At 41.4% G+C, this 18,293-nt stretch overlaps 1 protein-coding gene across 8 annotated transcripts in view; it reads left to right on the forward strand.

The window, feature by feature from the left end:
• The window catches only part of LOC129240221 (ecdysone-induced protein 74EF-like), a 175,096-nt gene that overhangs the window by 142,206 nt on the left and 14,597 nt on the right, over nucleotides 1–18,293 (forward strand). For all 8 annotated transcript variants that reach the window (XM_054875877.1, XM_054875875.1, XM_054875882.1 and 5 more), the window contains one exon: nucleotides 17,352–17,747. In XM_054875877.1, coding sequence (XP_054731852.1) covers nucleotides 17,352–17,747 — 396 coding nt within the window. The remainder of the gene's footprint in view (nucleotides 1–17,351; nucleotides 17,748–18,293) is intronic.

An 18,293-nucleotide genomic window follows, 5' to 3' on the forward strand; every position in this document is an offset into this window, starting at 1 on the left:
AAATTTATTTTGTGGTCGATGGCGCTCTTTCATCACAAAGCTATGTGCATCTGTATGTACACCAATTTAAGCAAGTAAATACTCATGCACACATCCATAGGTACATACATGTGAGAGTCTATAATACTCAGCTATGTATGTAGGAATACCCGCGATTTGCAAACAACAGAGGCATTGTTACTGCGAGGCAATGGCTCATCGAAAGAATAGGAACTTCTGCCAAAGTAGACACAAAGCAACGTTTAATAAGCAAATAAAAAATCATGACTATAACCGTCCGCCTATAACATTGGCTCACTCACTGCCTAATGAGTTAACTGGCAGCCCGAATGTACAAATATGCCCTTAACTAGCCTCTCCAATTTTACCTCGATACTTCTTTTTACGCCCCGTACGAGCCTCTTATTCTGTTCGCTGTTCCTGTTTATTTTATCCCCTTTATCTTTTCTCTGGCGTATGTTGTTTGTTGGAGTATCTTTATTCGTATTTGATTAATACGAAACTGGTGCATTTTATAAATAATTGGTTTTTAAGTAAGCGCCAATAAACAAGAATCAAAAATTTCATTTGAGACGCAAAAAAAAAAAAATATTTAAATATCTTTCGCTCGCACATTTCACTGTGAGAAATCGATACCAGTAGAAAAAATACAAACTAATTTTTTTAGTGAACTCCTCTATAAAATGTTTACGAATATTTACTGAATACTATATCCATAACTTTAATAAATTTTAGTGGTCAACTTACCCAACTTTCCACTGTTTTACATACACATACTTATACATGTCATGATTGCTTGGACGTTATTTTAACTCCAGTCAGAAATCAAACTCCATTGTAAAAATGTTTAAGCCGCATTTTTTCGAACAACTGTCTTGAGAAATTTCTTCATGCTATTCGGAAGTTTTGGTTATTCTGTTTATATTGATTGGATGGTTCACCCCAATAGGACGGATTGAACCCAGGACCTGACTGTCGTTGCACATGCACAAGAATTCTTGGCTACAGCGCTATCCAGCTGTAATATTTACATATATAATATTATATGTAGGCGGACGCCGTAGCCGAATGGGTTGGTGCGTGATTACCATTGGGAATTCACAGACAGAACGTAGGTTCGAATCTCGGTGAAACACCAAATTAAGAAAAACAGTTTTCTAATAGCGGTCGCCCCTCGGCAGGCAATGGCAAGCCTCCGAGTGTATTTCTGCCATGAAAAAGCTCCTCATAAAAATATCTGCCGTTCGGAGTCGGCTTGAAACTGTAGATCTCTCCATTTGTGGAACAACATCAAGACGCACACCACAAATAGGAGGAGGAGATCGGCCAAACACCCAAAAATGGTGTACGCGCCAATTATATATATATATATATACATATACATTTATAGCTACAATTGGTAGGACGAGGAATGTCGTGCTGCCGCGGGAAAAAGGATGCACCTATAGGGCCACGCTGTGATCGGGCGTAACGCGAGTCATATGGAATCGGTACCGGGAGCTGGAAGGGAAAATTCTACCAGAAAGTTCGGCGGCTTACAGCGGGTTTCAAGACCGGGGCATTTTCCTGTAAGAACAAGGTCGGCGAAGTGGTGACTGACATCCAGAACGCACTTGAATTATGGAGGGAACACTTCTCGAACTTGTTAAACAGTGACAGCTGCGCATGTTACAGAAATGTTAAAATCCCGATACCCTAATCGATGAAGACGGGACTGTCGTTCCGCTACCCGATCATGACGAGGTGAGAATAGCGATAACGCGGCTAAAGAATAACAAAGCCGTGGGAGCCGACGGACTGCCGACTGAGCTATTGAAACACGGCGGCGAGAAGCTGGGAAGGTGCATGCATCAGCTCCTATGCTAAATATGGTCGGATGAAAGCATGCCTACCGATTGGAATTTAAGTGTGCTCTGCCCAATCTCATCCTGCAATCTGTGCCCCAATTATCGCGGCATTGCTCTTCTAAATATTGCCTTTAAGGTTCTAGCGAGAGTATTTTGTGAAAGACTGAAGCCCACCATCCACCCACTGATTGTACCTTATCCGTGTGGCTTTAAACCTGGAAAATCCACATCGACCAGACATTCACAAGAATCGATACACACCATATTTTCGTCGATTTACAAACTGCATTCGACAATACGAAGTGGATTTACCTATATGGCTCGATATTTGAATTTGGTATCCCTGCAAAACTAATACGGCTATGCAAGATGACATTGCTCAATACCTTCAGCGCCATCAGAATTGGGAAGGACCTCTCCGAACCGTTTGATTCCAAAAGAGTTTTCAGGCAGGGTGACTCGCTGTCGTGTGACTTCTTTAACCTGATGCTGGAAAAGAGCGTACCAACCGCAGAACTTAATCGCTTAGGCACAATTTATTACAAGAGAGTACAATTGTTGGCATATGCAGATGATGCCGACCTGTGCCGAAAATAGAGTTCCAGAAATGTTTCGACATCTGTATCAAATGTTGCTATAAGAAGTGGGCTAAAAATGTAGTAGTATTTAGCAATATAGTTTTAGCCCCAACAACATTTAGGGTATTGTAGAGCCACTTCTGATAAAATAAATATTGTTCCTTTTTCGACCAAACCACAAGTACCCCTGTTCAGATATTTTTCGTCTAATAGCTCGTGGATAGACATTTTAAGGCGTGTGCAAACTACCGCCACAACCGTACCGATAGTCATTCAATAAATTACCAAGTCAGTTAATCAAAAATGTATGTAAAACATTGTAAATAATTTTGGAATTTTTACCGTTTTATTTTTGCACTACTCTACACATTAACTTTGCTATTGTTAGTGTTAAATTTATTTTTATATATTTCTACTGTGGCTGGTTTTTTTATTCATTGACCTACTATCCGAAAAGTGATGTAACTGATTCAAGAGCGCCAAGCACAACAAAATGAAAGACGCAAAAAAGGGTAACGGCAACTCATGCCGCGAAATTAAACGCCCGCAAGACAAACACGAAAAGCAGCAACAAAAGCAATAACTACAATAATGCAAGTAAAAAAACAAAAATTGTATGTAGCGTCCATCGTATCAGATAAGGAAACTATGAAACAGGTAGAAGAGCTTGGTAGTTAAAATGGGTCATGTTGGTAGTAGCAAAATGAAACGAAGCTTGAACAGGTAAAAATATTTATAATACGTAGAAAATAGTAAGCGTGCCACTTGCACTTGGAGAATTTCAGTGGTGTTTGGAAGCTATTTGGCAAAAACTTGCTCAACTCTGTTGGCATTTAAAGGTTAAAGCAAAAAGGAAGCGGTTTATGGTGGCAGCTATACCGAATTGGAGAACGTTGCGTATGCGCAATAAATAGTTCCTCAACAAGTATACGCTCCGGTCGTTTTCATTAGTGACAACAGACTACAGAACTCTGGATGTGCTGTTAGCGTCTTCACTCGAGCGTGGTGGCAAGTATTTTCATATGTACGTTTGAAAATTTGACAACTTTCAATCGAATTCGAAAATATTTATTATTGTTTCTCAAAATATATCAAATACCAAACGGAGCCGCACAAAAATATGGTATACACAAACCCTCTGGAAATGTTGTTGTTGTTATTGCTTTTGCGACAATATATATAATAGCGGCGAAAGCAAGACCGATTTTAAAATTTTGTGTCATCCACCGAAATCATTAAAGTCAGTATGGACTTTCTAATTCTCATTTTTCTAATTCTCATTAGAGATAGACGTACACAAATTGTGAAATTGGTGGATTTATATAGTGAATATATATGACGAGTGTTTTTAGGAATGATCATAAATTGAATTAAAAATACAGGACAAGACAATTTTTCACATATGTAATATACAAATACATACCTATAGTGGGCTTGAGCTCACAAAATAAAATATTAAGACGTAATATAAAAATAATAAAAATACAAATATACTTATTTCCTCATCCAATTCTAAGCTTTTTTCATTGGTTTTAATTTTTTTAATGCGTGTTTAAAAAATTATAATATAATAAAAAATAAAGCGTTTGTCAAAACAATAGCACCTCAACATCTTGACTTGTTTCGTTCATTTTTCTTTGTATTTAATATTCATTACTTTTTATAAAATAAAGGGTGATTTTTTAAGAGCTATAGGAAAGTTTTTCCAAAAAAACACACGTAAAATTCAGAAAAATGCATGAAATTTTTACTTAAATCGATAGTACAGTCCATATAATTTAATGTTTGAAGATTATTTCATGCAAATGTTGACAGCGACTGCGCTTCAAATGGTCCATCCGCTTAGTCCAGTTTTGACATACTCTTTCCAATGTTTCGGCCGGTATCTCACAAATAAATGCTTTAATGTTGTCTTTCAATGCGTTAATTGAAGCAGGCTTGTCTAAATAGACATGAGCTTTAGCATAGCCCCACACAAAATAATTTAAAGACGTTATATCGCACGATCTGGGTAGCCAATTGGCAGATCCCGAAAATATTCACCGAACTTGCCTCTCAACAAGTCCATTGTAACGCGTGCTGTGTGGCATGTGGCACCGTCTTGCTGAAACCACATGACATGCAAGTCAAGCTCTTGCATTTTGGGCAAAAAAAGTTGGATATCATTTCAGGGTAGCGCTCACCATTCACAGTTACGTTACGATTCGCAGCATCATTGAAGAAGTACGGTCCAATGATACCTCCAGCCCATAAACCAAACTGCGACCTTTTCTGGATATATTGGTAGCTCTTGCAATTCTTCTGGCTGATCTTCACTCCAAAATCGACAATTCTGATTATTTACGTACCCATTGATCCAAAAATGAGCTTCGTCGCTGAACACAATTTTTCGACTTTAAACTTTCTAACAGAACACGCATTTTTATAATAAAATTCAATGATTTGCAACCGTTGTTTGTTTGTAAGACGATTCATGGTTAAATTATAGACCAAACTGAAAATGTTTGACAGTGAAACAAAACACGAAACGTGCGTCAGCTGTTTAAAGAACTTTTTAAAAAGGTGATAGCTAAAAATTCCCCCTTTATAACAAAAATCGTAGAAATGCAAATTTCATGTACAAGAATTTAAAAAATCCACAAAGATTCATCAAAATTTCAATCTAATTAAATTTTTAGAAATAGAAGAATTTTTGGTATGCAATTTTATAACTTCCTTTCTATGGAAGATAATGCACAACACCATCAGGGGAAAAAAATTATCAAAAATCAAAACGGAAAAAATAGGAATAAAGTTAACTTCCCGCAAATCACCTTAGATAATTGAAGTGTTCAAACAAATTGTCGGATGACTTTCCAATTTGTTAACTAACTTTGTTGAATTATCAATATCTGCACAACACTTACGAAAATGACTCTGCAAAAGTTGTATCAACAGGTTGTTATTGTCCTTAACCGTTTATGTTTTGATCAGAATCGATAAGAAATTTGATAAAAAGTATGGCCCCGCAAAGAACAGTAGGTATAGACCTTTTTCAAATAAAACCGAAGAAAATAAGGAAAATATATACCCTATGATAAAAAAGTACCGGGAATGTCATGTTGTTTTCTTCGATTGCCAAAGCGTAGTGCACCATGAGTACCTTCCATTGGGCCAGACAGTCAATAAAGAAAATTATTTATCCGTTTTGAAGCGATTGAGAGACGATGTACGTGCCATCGCACCGAGCCCAAATTGTGCTGGATTATTTGACCAAACACCAAGTCAATACTATCGTGCAAGCACTGTATTCCCCTGATATGGCCCCGTGCGATTTCTGTTTGTTTCCCAAGTTGAAGTTACCACTTCGTGGAAGGAGATTTCATTCGATAAAGGAGATAAAAGAGAATGCGGCGAAGGAGCTGAAGGCCACCCCTTCGTCGGCCTACCAGTGGTGCATGGAGGACTGTCTTAAATGTTGGCACATGTTTGTTGCTTCAGACGGGTCATATTTTGAAGGAGATAAAATAAATTTGCCAGGAATTTAACTCTGTTTTGTTTTATTTAAACATTCCTGGTACTTCCTGTTCATAGGGTATTTCTGCCTTATTACCATTTGCATGCATAACCGGCCTTATCATGCTGATTACGCGGCGAGTATTCCAAGCATTCACATGACCTAGAAGATCGCTATAATTTGTTCACAATAAAGTTCCGGATTCATGTGATTCCATTTAACACTTCAACGACTGCTTTTGCATTGCGTATCAATGCAGTTGCGAAAAAGTAAAAGTATAATCCAATGATGCCTCTGTCCCGCAAACTAAACTAAAAATACAGCAATTCAGTTCAGTGTGCAACAGTAGTTGATGAGTCACCTGTCACATTCCTCAAACGACAAATTTCCTTATTCACAAAACAAGTAAGTGAATGGACAAAGCCCACTTTGATACCGGGTAGGGACTATTTCTATTCACATAATTACACTTTGTAACATTTTATTATTCTCAGGGAAGAGCGCGTTCGTGCTGCTTGGACCTCATACGGTTAAGAACCTGCTTGGTCTGTAAAAAGACACCATCCAGCAGACCAACCTTGTAATGCAGGGTAAATAAAAGTCAAGATGAATTTAATCACTGACCAGTAGAAAAGAACTTTAAATATGCCAAAATGTGTCTCGAAAATTTGCAAAGTCACAAGAAAAGAATAAAAACAAACACTGATTCTTCATGCTGTTGCATTTATGCAATTCCTACAATCGATGCACCTTACAAGGGATTTGCAAAGCATAGAGTGTACCCCAATAAAATTGGGTTGTCATGGAACATTTTTGAAGAAATCAATTGTACAAATTAATTTTTCTCTTATAAGAATATAGTTTATACTACAACAAAAGTCATATGACTTAAAGTTTCAAACTTTTAGAATATAAAAAACAAAAAATTCAACAAAATTTCAAACTTTTAATCACAATCTTTGAAAAAATTTCATGCATACAGTTGCATAGCCCATTAAATTTTGGTGTATTAGATTGCTTGCTAATCGAGCTGATTTGCAAACATTTTTTATTAAGAAGAAAATGCATAATACAGTCAACAAGAAAAGTTTCAAAAATAAACGTGAAGTTTTAGTCACTTTAAATGGCAAAATAAAATACCAAATTGGAGTGGGCTACAAAATTGCATATCCTAAACACGATTCTGGGGGTAAAATACATGAATTACTGTGTTTTTACCAATTTTTTCTCAAAAACTTGAGGTGCAAGAGACTTTCATCTATACTCAAATTACAGCATGAATATTAACCCTTTGGGGACGGAGCCGCTCGATGGGCGAGCATCCCTGAGGACGAGAGGTATTGGAGTGCGCAGTAAAGAAAATAAATACGTTGAATGTTATAAAAACTAAGGCTTTATTTTACAGAAGAAAAATAAAATCATAAAATCAAAAAATAATTATAAACAAACTGCTATGACTGCTAATGTTGAAATGCCTGAGTGGATTCCTTATTGCACGGATTTCACTCCCACGAACTAATGTCATCATCTTCCGTTTTATCAGATTCAAAGTAATATTCGTCCGAACTGTCACTATCATGCGTAGGATAAAATATAAAATATATAAAAAGCCTGCTGTTTCCTCTGGCAGTGACACTGAGAGACTGAATCGAAGAACTGAAATTCGTTCTGACTTTACCGTCATCTCACAACGAAAGTTTACATTATAAGGAAAATAAGAATTCATCGCTAATAGCCCCTAATGTCTTTGAATGAAAACGTGATGCTTTTGCTATATCTATGCGTATCTTATCTCTCAGAACGACAGACAGGCTCGTGATAGCCTTGTAGCTACGAACTTATTTGGGCGGATATATACCGACATGCGTCCGGAACGATAAATCGGCTTGGGAGGCTATATGTGAACACTCATCCCCAAAGGGTAATTAGCGACTCCAAACATCTCAGAGTATTAAGTTTGATGACCGCACAAAAATACTTGGGAAACTTGTCCCATATAAAACAAGTGAATTTTGTAGACCTCTGTAATAGGTTAAACATCGTTTTGTATATTTCACTTGTATAGATTTGAAATATATTTTACACTAAAATAAGATCACTTTTCTTTGAAGACTCTATTTATGTCTATAGGTTAGCTTTCTATCTTTCCTTATGCCATTATTTTCCGTATTTTTTTGAGTGCACTTCATATTTCCAAACAATTCTATAGAAAGAATTTAAATACATAAAATAAAAGCTTTCTTTAATATCCAGCATACGGTGATGGGAAAACAATTAATAGGAAGCAGCTTCTTTTGATTTATTGCTATCAACTCCAAACTTATATGAGCTCTTAGAGTTCAGCGAAAATACGTGCTTGGCGTTCTGATCGTGGGTGAATTGTTAGTAAGAAGCGTCTTACTGGACACCCTTCAATGATAATACATGCGGTGAAACTCAACATTAAGCCTCTTAAACAGTAGCTGGATGGAGGATGATTTAGGAGAAGTATCCCAGCATCGACTTATATACTACGTCTTTTCACTAGATTAGAGATTTTGACATTTTGGCACCTACTTTTTTATTAAAACTCAACAGCTCTCAAGTTGGAATATCAACCAGCTACGGATTTTCTTAGTTAGCATGCAGCACTTTCTTTTCAGCAATCTATCCTTTCTTCCCTTCCAATATTGAGTTTTTTATTAAAGCTATCACAATAAACGATTTCTGTATTCAGTTGTCTAAAAGTGTCCACCTCTACTAAAATTTTTGTACGTTATTTGCAGAAAGTAGGAATTTGTTTTCTGTACTTTATGCAAAAACAGAACTTTCCATTTCGTTGATATCTTATGTACATACATATTTTACTTTAGAAAAGATGCCAACAGTAAGTCGCCAAAATTTTGTAACGCTCTCGGCCGTCGTCTTTGCTAGTAACTCACTTCAATAGCAGCCGATTATGCTTTCCGTTATTGCTGCTAAGCAATAAAAAGAAATTTTTAGTTTACTAAATCCACATCTGTGCACGTATGTAAATAGTAACAATAAATATATATATATATATATAGGTATAATGCGTAAGTAAACATCGCGGCCGCCGTAGCCAATTGGGTTGGTGCGTGATACCATTCGGAATTCACAGAGAGAACGTTGGTTCGAATCTCGGTGAAACACCAAAATTAAGAAAAACATTTTTCTAATAGCGGTCGCGCCTCGGCAGGCAATGGCAAACCTCCGAGTGTATTTCTGCCATGAAAAAGCTCCTCATGAAAATATCTGCCGTTCGGAGTCGGCTTGAAACAGTAGGTCCCTCCATTTGGGGAACAACATCAAGACGCACACCACAAATAGGAGGAGGAGCTCGGCCAAACACCCAAAAAGGGTGTACGCGCCAATTATATATATATATAAGTAAGCATCGCATTTGCATTGCCCTCTGGTCCGCCTTCAACCAGTAAAACTTAAAAAGCAATAGTGCACAACTTATAGCGCAAGTTAGTAGACAACAAACACTCACACACAGCATATACAGCCTGCTCTTTATCGGGTTTTGTTTGTAAAGTTGGAGTGGAAACTATAGGTATTTGTAGGCACTTACATATATACAAATACGCACACCTAAACGGCACAACACCTATGAAGCAACCCATCTCAGCTAAGTCGAAAACACTAGCTAACACGAGGGAACAACAATGCGAGCAGCAATTATAATAACAACAAAAGCATAGTATAAACGCACAGAGGCAGCAGCGTAGCAATTTCCAAAAGCAAAATAACAACATGCAATAATGCAACCAACAAAGCATAAATTGTGAACGACGACTACTACATATGCCGACAAGCCTTGACCTGATTTCTCTTCCTCTCTCGTGGCCACACGTTCGTCGTTCACCGCATGCACCTACTATAAACATTTTACATACAAGTATACTCGTATGTTTGAATGTATGTATATAGGGGTATATTTTCCTATCATTGATGCATATAAAAGCATAGGCAAACATACATACACACTTTTGTATGACATACTCGTTGCTGCGCCAAGTTTCTGAGAGTGTATGCGTATGTACTGCAGCAGAATTACAAATTTGTGCGAGCGCCATGCAACGCAGCGGCTGCAACGAGCGACAGAGGCTCGTCAGCTGCACAACATCCTCGTGCGACGCTCGCCAGCTACATATATATTATATTCATTTATATTCGCCACTACTGCCTCGCAAGAATGTTACTGTTGACTTGCAAGCTGCCTACGAGTCAACCGTTCCGAGCTGCACATTCGCTGTAACCATTTCCTTCCTCGGGTGTTCGCTTGCACTTTCATGCATTCGCGAACTCGATTGGCAGCATTGCTGCACAGTGGATCGAATCAGAATGAATTTGTGTCGCCTCCACGAACGCATCCCTAACAAGCCATTCCCAAGAAATTAAACCACATTGCAAAAACATGCCTCAATACCTCAGATAAAAAATATGTGATATGAAATAAGTATATAACTACTACTAACTTTGCGATGTTTATTAACAGAGTTCTCAGATGTAAATATATGTGTTTGGAGTTATGTATGCATAAGTATGATATAATATATTAAGAACTATTAAGTCCTTTAAAATTTTGCTTCCCACATCACATACCTTCACCTTGACTTCACAGGAAATTTATCTCAGAATTTTTTTTAAATTACGTGTGGAAAACAAACATGTATTCGCTTGCGTTTCAGAACCTCTACGACTTTTACAGTTTTTGTGGTGAATCTGCCACTTTAAATTATTTATCCATATACTTATACAGCTGCAAAAGTACCTTTCTACGTGAGCAGGAACAACGAGGCCAAATCTATTACTGAAGAGCCCTATCGGGCATGCGGCAGACGAATCCAGAACGGATAAAGGCAGAAGCAATCCTTAACCTAAGAAGGAAGGACATAAAACTTTACACTGAACTGCTAAGAGGGCATTGTAAACTAAATTAGCACATGAAAAAGATAGGTGCAATATGAAACGATTCTTGTATAGTTGTAGACAAAGAGGCACAAGAGACGACAGGACATGTTCTATGCGACTGCCCAGTCGTGGCACGACGCAGACTAAATTACCTGGGAAATGGGGCTATAGATCCAAAGCTCCTGGTAGAAATTAAGCCTACAGCAGTGTTAGGATTTATTAAGAGCCTAAAGCTGTTTGCGTAGGCTACATGACTGCACGATAGATCTTTTCAGGTCGCAGTGCACTAACAGCCAATCATAATAATAATAATATCCATCACTAGCCCACTGTGCAATGCTTCTCATTCAAAACGCCGCACTTGATGCAGCGGTCTTCGAGTGTGTCTGTGGGTATGTGTGTGAGTGTGTGTTAGTGTTTGCAGCTATGAATTGCAATTGCATACGAAAGCGAATTTAGATGGCAGACAAGGTGGGGCAAGAAAGGGGGAAGTTTGTTTCACTGTTGTTGGCATTATTGCTAAATCACTGTGTCTAGTGATAGAAATTAGTGAAAATACACTTTTACTTTTAATTTTCGCTGCACTTCAGTGCGCTGCTGCGGCTTTTGCGGAGATAATAATTTACTGCAGTTATTGATGCTGATATTTGTTTTTTTTGCAAGTACTGGGGAAAGCAAAAACGTTAGCAACAAATACATAAGCGTAACTCGTTCCCCAGCCGTGATAAATTGTGCTCGTACTGTACTCTGCAGTCACTTTTGCATTAGTATTTTCACTATTTGTTATTATTGCAATTTCAATTTCATTTTCATTTCATTGTGCGCTTTTCCTTTCTTCGTCACTTGAATATTTACATTTAATTTAAAAAGTGGTCTCAGTGCAGTTTGACATGTTTGCATGAATTTGTGTATGTGTATGTATGCCAACTTGGGAAAAATAAAAATTTTTATTATTACTAATTTAAACTCAGTTGACAGTTGCTTGGCTAGTTGTTGAGCTGGTTGGCTGGTAACAAACCGGGTCAATGTCATTGTGGACTCGCTACCAACAGTGGAGATACTCGTACATTGCTGTTGGTTTCGACCCACCACTTGGCTTGTCTGAGCGTAGCTTTTAGGTATTCTATTGCACTATTAGGTGCCAAGGCACATGAAGTTTCTTGACCATAGACAAGTTAATTGAGTTCATTTTAACTGATGTGCTTCAAAGTAAGTTGTACATGAAAAAGGTAATTGCCTTAAAATTTAACAAGTATCAAATCGTACTACCAACAATTTGTGAACTAAGTTTTTCTGCAGAGCTCATGCGGGAGAAATCCTCATGTGGCTCTGCCGGCCCTTCTGTGTCTGTGTCTTCCAAACGACCTCGGTCAGCGGAAGTGACACCCACGGAAGCTACCGAGTCTTCGGTGGGCACAGGCACTCCCAAGTTGTCTCGCTCTCGAGGCAAGCGGAGAAAGACGGCGGCTGAAAGCAGCACACCTCCCTGCCCTGCGGTTGCCGCCAATGACCGAGCCACGACCCCCCAAGGTACGAGCGCGGTCTTGGCGCCAGTCAATGTGGCGGGAAAAGGTTCTGCTGAGCCACGTCTCTATCGGCGCCTCGACAAAAAGTCCAGCACAGCTGTCTGCCCGGCGAAATCTTCGTCAGTGGAGGATCGGGAGCTGGACCTTCGCCCAAGCACATCCAAGGGTGCGGCCAAGCCATCCTATAGCGAGAAGGCTGCTGGCCCACGACCTGTGGCTGTGGTTGGAAAACTGGGGCCCGACCATCAGCTGACGGATGCAGAAATCAAATACTGCAAAAGCCAGCTGATGCGTCGGGTTATTGCCTCCGGTCCGGAAGCCAACGCGAAGGGCTATGAGACAAAGGACGGCACCATAAAGGTGACGTGCGCGTCTCTGGCCAACTTCGAGTGGATCAGGACCGCGGTCAATAACGTGCCCCCCATGGGGACCACTCGCTTCGCAGTCTACAGCGAGGAGAGTGTACCCCTCAGGAAGGCCATCTGCTGGATTCCGGATCCAGACCTGTCTACGGCGGATGTCCTATCCTGTCTACGTGCCCAGAATCCGGGCATCAACACGAGGCTTTGGCGAGTCGTCTCGTACACCAAGAGTAAAAACCGGGACGGGAAGGAAGGTGCTACTCTTGTGGTGCGAGTGGACGAGGCCAGTGTTGATGTCATGGGCTCACGGTACGGGAACCGTCTGAGTCTCTTCCTTGGGACGGCCAGCTTTCATGTCTTTCCCAAATGATTGACTCGGACGATTCCTGTAGCTATCGTCCCTTGACGGTGACGCAAATTAACTTGCAGCATTCCAAAGCCGCTACTGCACTACTAAGTAGAAGGCTTTCCCAGCTGCACACATTACCCCACATAACAGCAGTGCAAGAGCCCTGGGTCTTTAGGGGCCGTCTCTGTGGCTTAAGTGCGCTGAAAGGGGCCACGTTACTATATGACAGGAGTTCTAGCAGACCTAGGACCGGTCTTATAGTATCATCCCATCTCACTGTGACGGGTCTTGAGCAATTCTGTTGCCAAGACCTGGTAGCGGCTGAGGTGTGTTATAGAGGTAGACGCGGATGGTCGAAGTTTGTGATTGCATCTGCTTACTTTCCTTACGATGCTCTGGAAGGGCCACCACCCGGGAAGGCCACTAGTCTCGTGAGGTTCTGTGAGCGGCGCAGTCTGGGCCTCATCCTATGTTGCGATGCTAATGCCCAGCATACAATCTGGGGCAGCAGCAAGTGCAATGGACGGGGCTCTCGACTATTCGAATTTATCGCGTCCTCCTGCCTAGACATACAAAACAAGGGCTCACAGCCAACGTTTGTAACGTCTAGAAGACAGGAGGTGATTGATCTAACCCTATCAAACTCAAAACTTGGGTGGTCAATCAAGAACTGGAGAGTCCTTGCCGAAGATTCGTGCTCGGACCACAGGTACATTGAGTTTCAGTGTGGCGAGGAGGCACAAATGCCATTGCCCTCTAGAAACCCAAGAAAAACAGACTGGCAGAAGTTTAGGGAGGCGTTGCGGGACCTTGACGTTGCGCCACCAAGACTTCGAAAAGAACAGGCCATTGAGGCGGCTGTTGAGAAACTCAACGCTGCCCTAACCGACTGTTTTGAGTCAGCCTGTCCAACTCGACCTCTCCCGAGCCGGACTCCCGTTCCTTGGTGGAACCAAGAGCTCCAGATGTTGAGGCGTGAGTCGAGAAAACTCCTAAACCGGGCCCTCAAGACTAACCTTGCAGAGGACTGGGAGCGATACCGTGATGTTCAGAAGAACTACAAGAGGCTTATTCGGGAATCGAAAAAAGCCTCATATAGGGAATTCTGCAGCGGTATTGAATCTCTGAGTGACACGGCGAAGTTGGTTAGGATCCTGAAAAGGGACCCAACGGCAAAGCTGGGGTCACTTAGGAAATCTGATGGCTCCTTCACGGAGCGGAAAAGTGAGACACTCAGCTTGCTGATGGAGTCTCACTTTCCTGGTAATCAGATAAGCATCAGCCGGCAACAGCCCTTATTGATAGAGGCAGTTGTCAGAGCTGCTACACCTTCTCGGCATGACTGGTTCGTTGCCAGATCTGTGGTGAATGTGGCCGCCATTCGATTTGCCATCAAATCTTTTGGCGACTACAAGTCGCCCGGACCAGATGGCATATTTCCTGCCATGCTGAAGGAGGGTGCAGAGTTCGTGACAGCAGCCCTGAAGAAAATCTTCTCGGCATGCCTGGCACTGGCTTACATACCACGCTCTTGGAGGATGGTGAGGGTCGCTTTCATCCCAAAGGTTGGAAAAGACGACTACACCAGCCCCAAAAGCTTTAGACCAATCAGCATGACCTCTTTCATGCTGAAAAGTCTCGAACGACTAGTGGAACTGCGCATACGTCAGAAGTCGCTGAAGGCTCACCCTCTGTCTCTATTTCAGCATGCCTATCAGAGTGGAAAATCCTGCGAGTCGGCACTGCAAAACCTTGTTGCAAGGATAGAGCTGGCCATCGACAGGAGGGACTACGCTATGGGTATCTTTTTAGACATAGAGGGGGCGTTTGATAATGCCACTTTTGATAGTATGTGTAACTCTGCTAGTAGGCACGGCGTAGACCGGGTGCTAGTAAATTGGATTCGTTCGATGCTGGCCCAAAGAATCGTTTCGGTGCGAGCAGAGGAAGATCTGCTGGTGTCATCTGGGGTTAACAGAGGCTGCCCCCAAGGCGGTGTGCTGTCTCCGTTGCTCTGGTGCATGGTAATCGATCCTCTACTCACCACCTTAAACGATTCGGGAGTCTACGCACAAGCATATGCGGACGACGTTGCTTGTTTGGTAACAGGCTCTTCGCTTATGAACATCTGCAGGAAAGTGCAGAAAACTCTGGATCGGATTGACACTTGGTGCTGTGCGAACGGGCTGTCGGCAAATCCCGCCAAGACTGGTATTGTCCTCTTTACCAGAAGGAGGAAGCTTGACGGAATCGTTCTGCCAAAGCTAAAAGGAGTCACAATCCAGCTATCCAAGGAAATTAAATATCTAGGAGTAATCCTCGATAGTAAGCTCCTATGGAAATCACACGTTGAGACAAAGGCATCCAAAGCGCTGACAGCTTTCTGGCAGTGCAAAGGTGTCTTTGGGAAAACGTGGGGTCTCTCTCCTAGCAAGGTCCTATGGATCTACACAGCTATGATAAGACCCATTATCACCTATGCATCAGTGGTCTGGATGAGTAGACTATCCCTAGTGGAAGTCAGGAGGACCTTATCGAGACTACAACGCACTGTGGCCATCTGTTGCACCGGAGCTTTTCCGACTACTTCAGGCCCGGCACTAGATGCTCTGATTGGTTTACCACCACTTGATGCTTTCATCCGAGGAGAGGCCCTGAAGGCCATCTGCAGACTGAAACACAGTGGGAACTGGTACGGCCCTTGTCCGGCATTGGAACACAGAGAAGGTATGGACATCGATCCAACGATTCTCTCCATGCCCCTTGACTCAATGCCATCAAGAGTCGTACTTGAAAAGAGATACAGTGTAGTGCTACCAGAGGCTCAGTTGTGGGGAGACTCAGAAAATGAGCCCGGCAAACACTGTTTTCGCATTTTTACGGATGGCTCCAGGACCGAGCATGGCTCCGGCTCTGGGGTCTACGTGGAATCCAGCGGGACAAAACTGCACTTTGCTCTTGGAATGCATGCATCTGTGTTTCAAGCGGAGGTGTATGCAGTTCAAGAAGCGATGAACTTTGTTGTGGAAAAACGATGGAGAGGCAGATCTATATGTGTCTGCAGCGACAGCCAAGCTGCGCTTATGGCCTTAGACAGCCCTCAAACCACATCAGGGGTAGTGAAGTCCTGTAAATCCAGGCTGAACTATGTCGGCAGACATAACAGCCTGATGCTAACATGGGTCCCGGGACACGTGGGTATCGCGGGTAACGAGACCTCTGACTCCTTAGCTAAGATGGGCTCTGAGGCCAATTTCTTTGGCCCAGAGCCCGCTTTGCCACTCCCCTCTGCGGCCATCACGGCCACGGTTAGCAAATGGGTAACTACTACCCACAAGCGAGCTTGGCAGGCTGAGAGAGGCTGCAGATGGGCAAAACTGATGTTACCTGTCATGTCCGATCGACTGTCGCAAACCCTTCTGTCATTAGGCAGAGGGGAGTGCAGACGGCTGGTTGGACTAATGACGGGCCACTTTCTGTGGGCAAAGCACATGGAAAGGTTGGGCATCTCAGACAGTGTACTCTGCCCAGCTTGTGAAGAGGAGGATGAGACGGCGGATCACTTCCTGTGTGTCTGCCCCGCCTTCGCCCGAATCAGGTTTGAGGTCTTTGGCACTGATGTGTTAAGAAGCGACCATCTTGGCTCCTTGGCACCACAAGATCTACTCAGATTTCTTCGGAGATCGGGTAGATTTAAAGAAAATTAAAAGGGAATCCAAGTGTAGTACAATGGACTCAATTAATGTCTGAGTGCTGCACTTGCTAGTTGTCCCGACAAAAAAAAAAAAAAAAAAAAAAAGTTTTTCTGAATATGAGACGTCCAAACTAAAACCACTTTAGCTATCTCAATTTAATGATTAATATTAATTGCAACTAATTTCAATGGAATTCTGGGTTTCTTGTTGTCGCATTTTCCCGCAATTTACTCATAGTAATTTGCATTTCCTCGTAACTTCAACCTTTTCTCAACTCGGGAAACTCCCGCGATAATAGTTGGCGCAGCCCAGGTGAGCACCACCCATTGCTATTTAGTAAATGCACGATCAAACCGGTTAGATAGCAAATCTATTTCTGAATTAATTAATTTCTAATCGCCTGCTCTTTGTGTGAGTGTCAATGCAGTCGATACCAAAATTTAAATTTATGCATTTTTGCATTCAATTTATTCTTGCATATACATATGAAGTTGTAATTTTATAAGAAAACTTACAGAAAATATCAAAAATACATATCTTATTCTTCTTGAATTATTTTCATATTTCTTTTAATTTAGATACTGAAATTCCAGTCATAAAGCAATCACCAAGTCCAAGCCCACTGTTAACAAACCATCAGCATCATCACCATCAGCAACAGCAGCCACACCAACAACAGCAACCATCACAGCACCACCAACAACAGGGTACCACTTATACGGGATCTTCAAGTGTTATACACATAAAATCCGAACAAAACGTTGTACTTTCACCACAACACCAACAGCAGCAAGCGCAACAGCAGCAGCAGCACGTAAACGGCCTGCCACAGCATAGCGGCCCACTCTCAGGGTCAGGTGCGAATAATCAACTCCAACCACTGGCCATACCACATCGACCATTACTACACAATCTGCTGAGTGGCGGCTCAATACATAATTCACATCACAGGACCTATGGAGCACCTACAACAGGTAGGCCAACAACACAAAATCTAATTGTTATGTGTGTGTGCGTACATTATTCAAAAAACTTAAACCTTAGAGCATTCATAGAATTCAAACACTTTTTACATATTTTCCAATACATTCAATGCATAGATAAAGTTCCCCAGTATACATATTTGAACTCAGTATTTGCATCTTCTTTTTATCCACCTTTCTTTTATACGAGAGTTACTATTTACAATAGAAAAATGAACATTGATGGTTTAAAAATCGTTTTTCAAAACATTGGCCAAACAATCAATACACTTTTGCAATGGTCGAACCAATTTTCGAAGCCTTTGTCCAGTCACGTTTCTAGGGCGTTTTTTTTAATTGCGTTAGACACAGTTCACCTTTTTTACCAAAGAGTGATCATGCAAATCTTATTGATGATCCGCATACTAATTCCCAAGGATCTTTCTCAATTATTTCGCGCCCAGCAAGATGTTTGTCTTGTAAATTCACGTCGAAAGTTGTGAAAAATAATCGTTCGGAAATGATCACGCTCAATATTTTTTTTTTTGGCACTGCACA

This window comes from Anastrepha obliqua, chromosome 3 (genome assembly GCF_027943255.1).
Source record: "Anastrepha obliqua isolate idAnaObli1 chromosome 3, idAnaObli1_1.0, whole genome shotgun sequence".
Lineage (NCBI taxonomy): Eukaryota > Metazoa > Arthropoda > Insecta > Diptera > Tephritidae > Anastrepha > Anastrepha obliqua.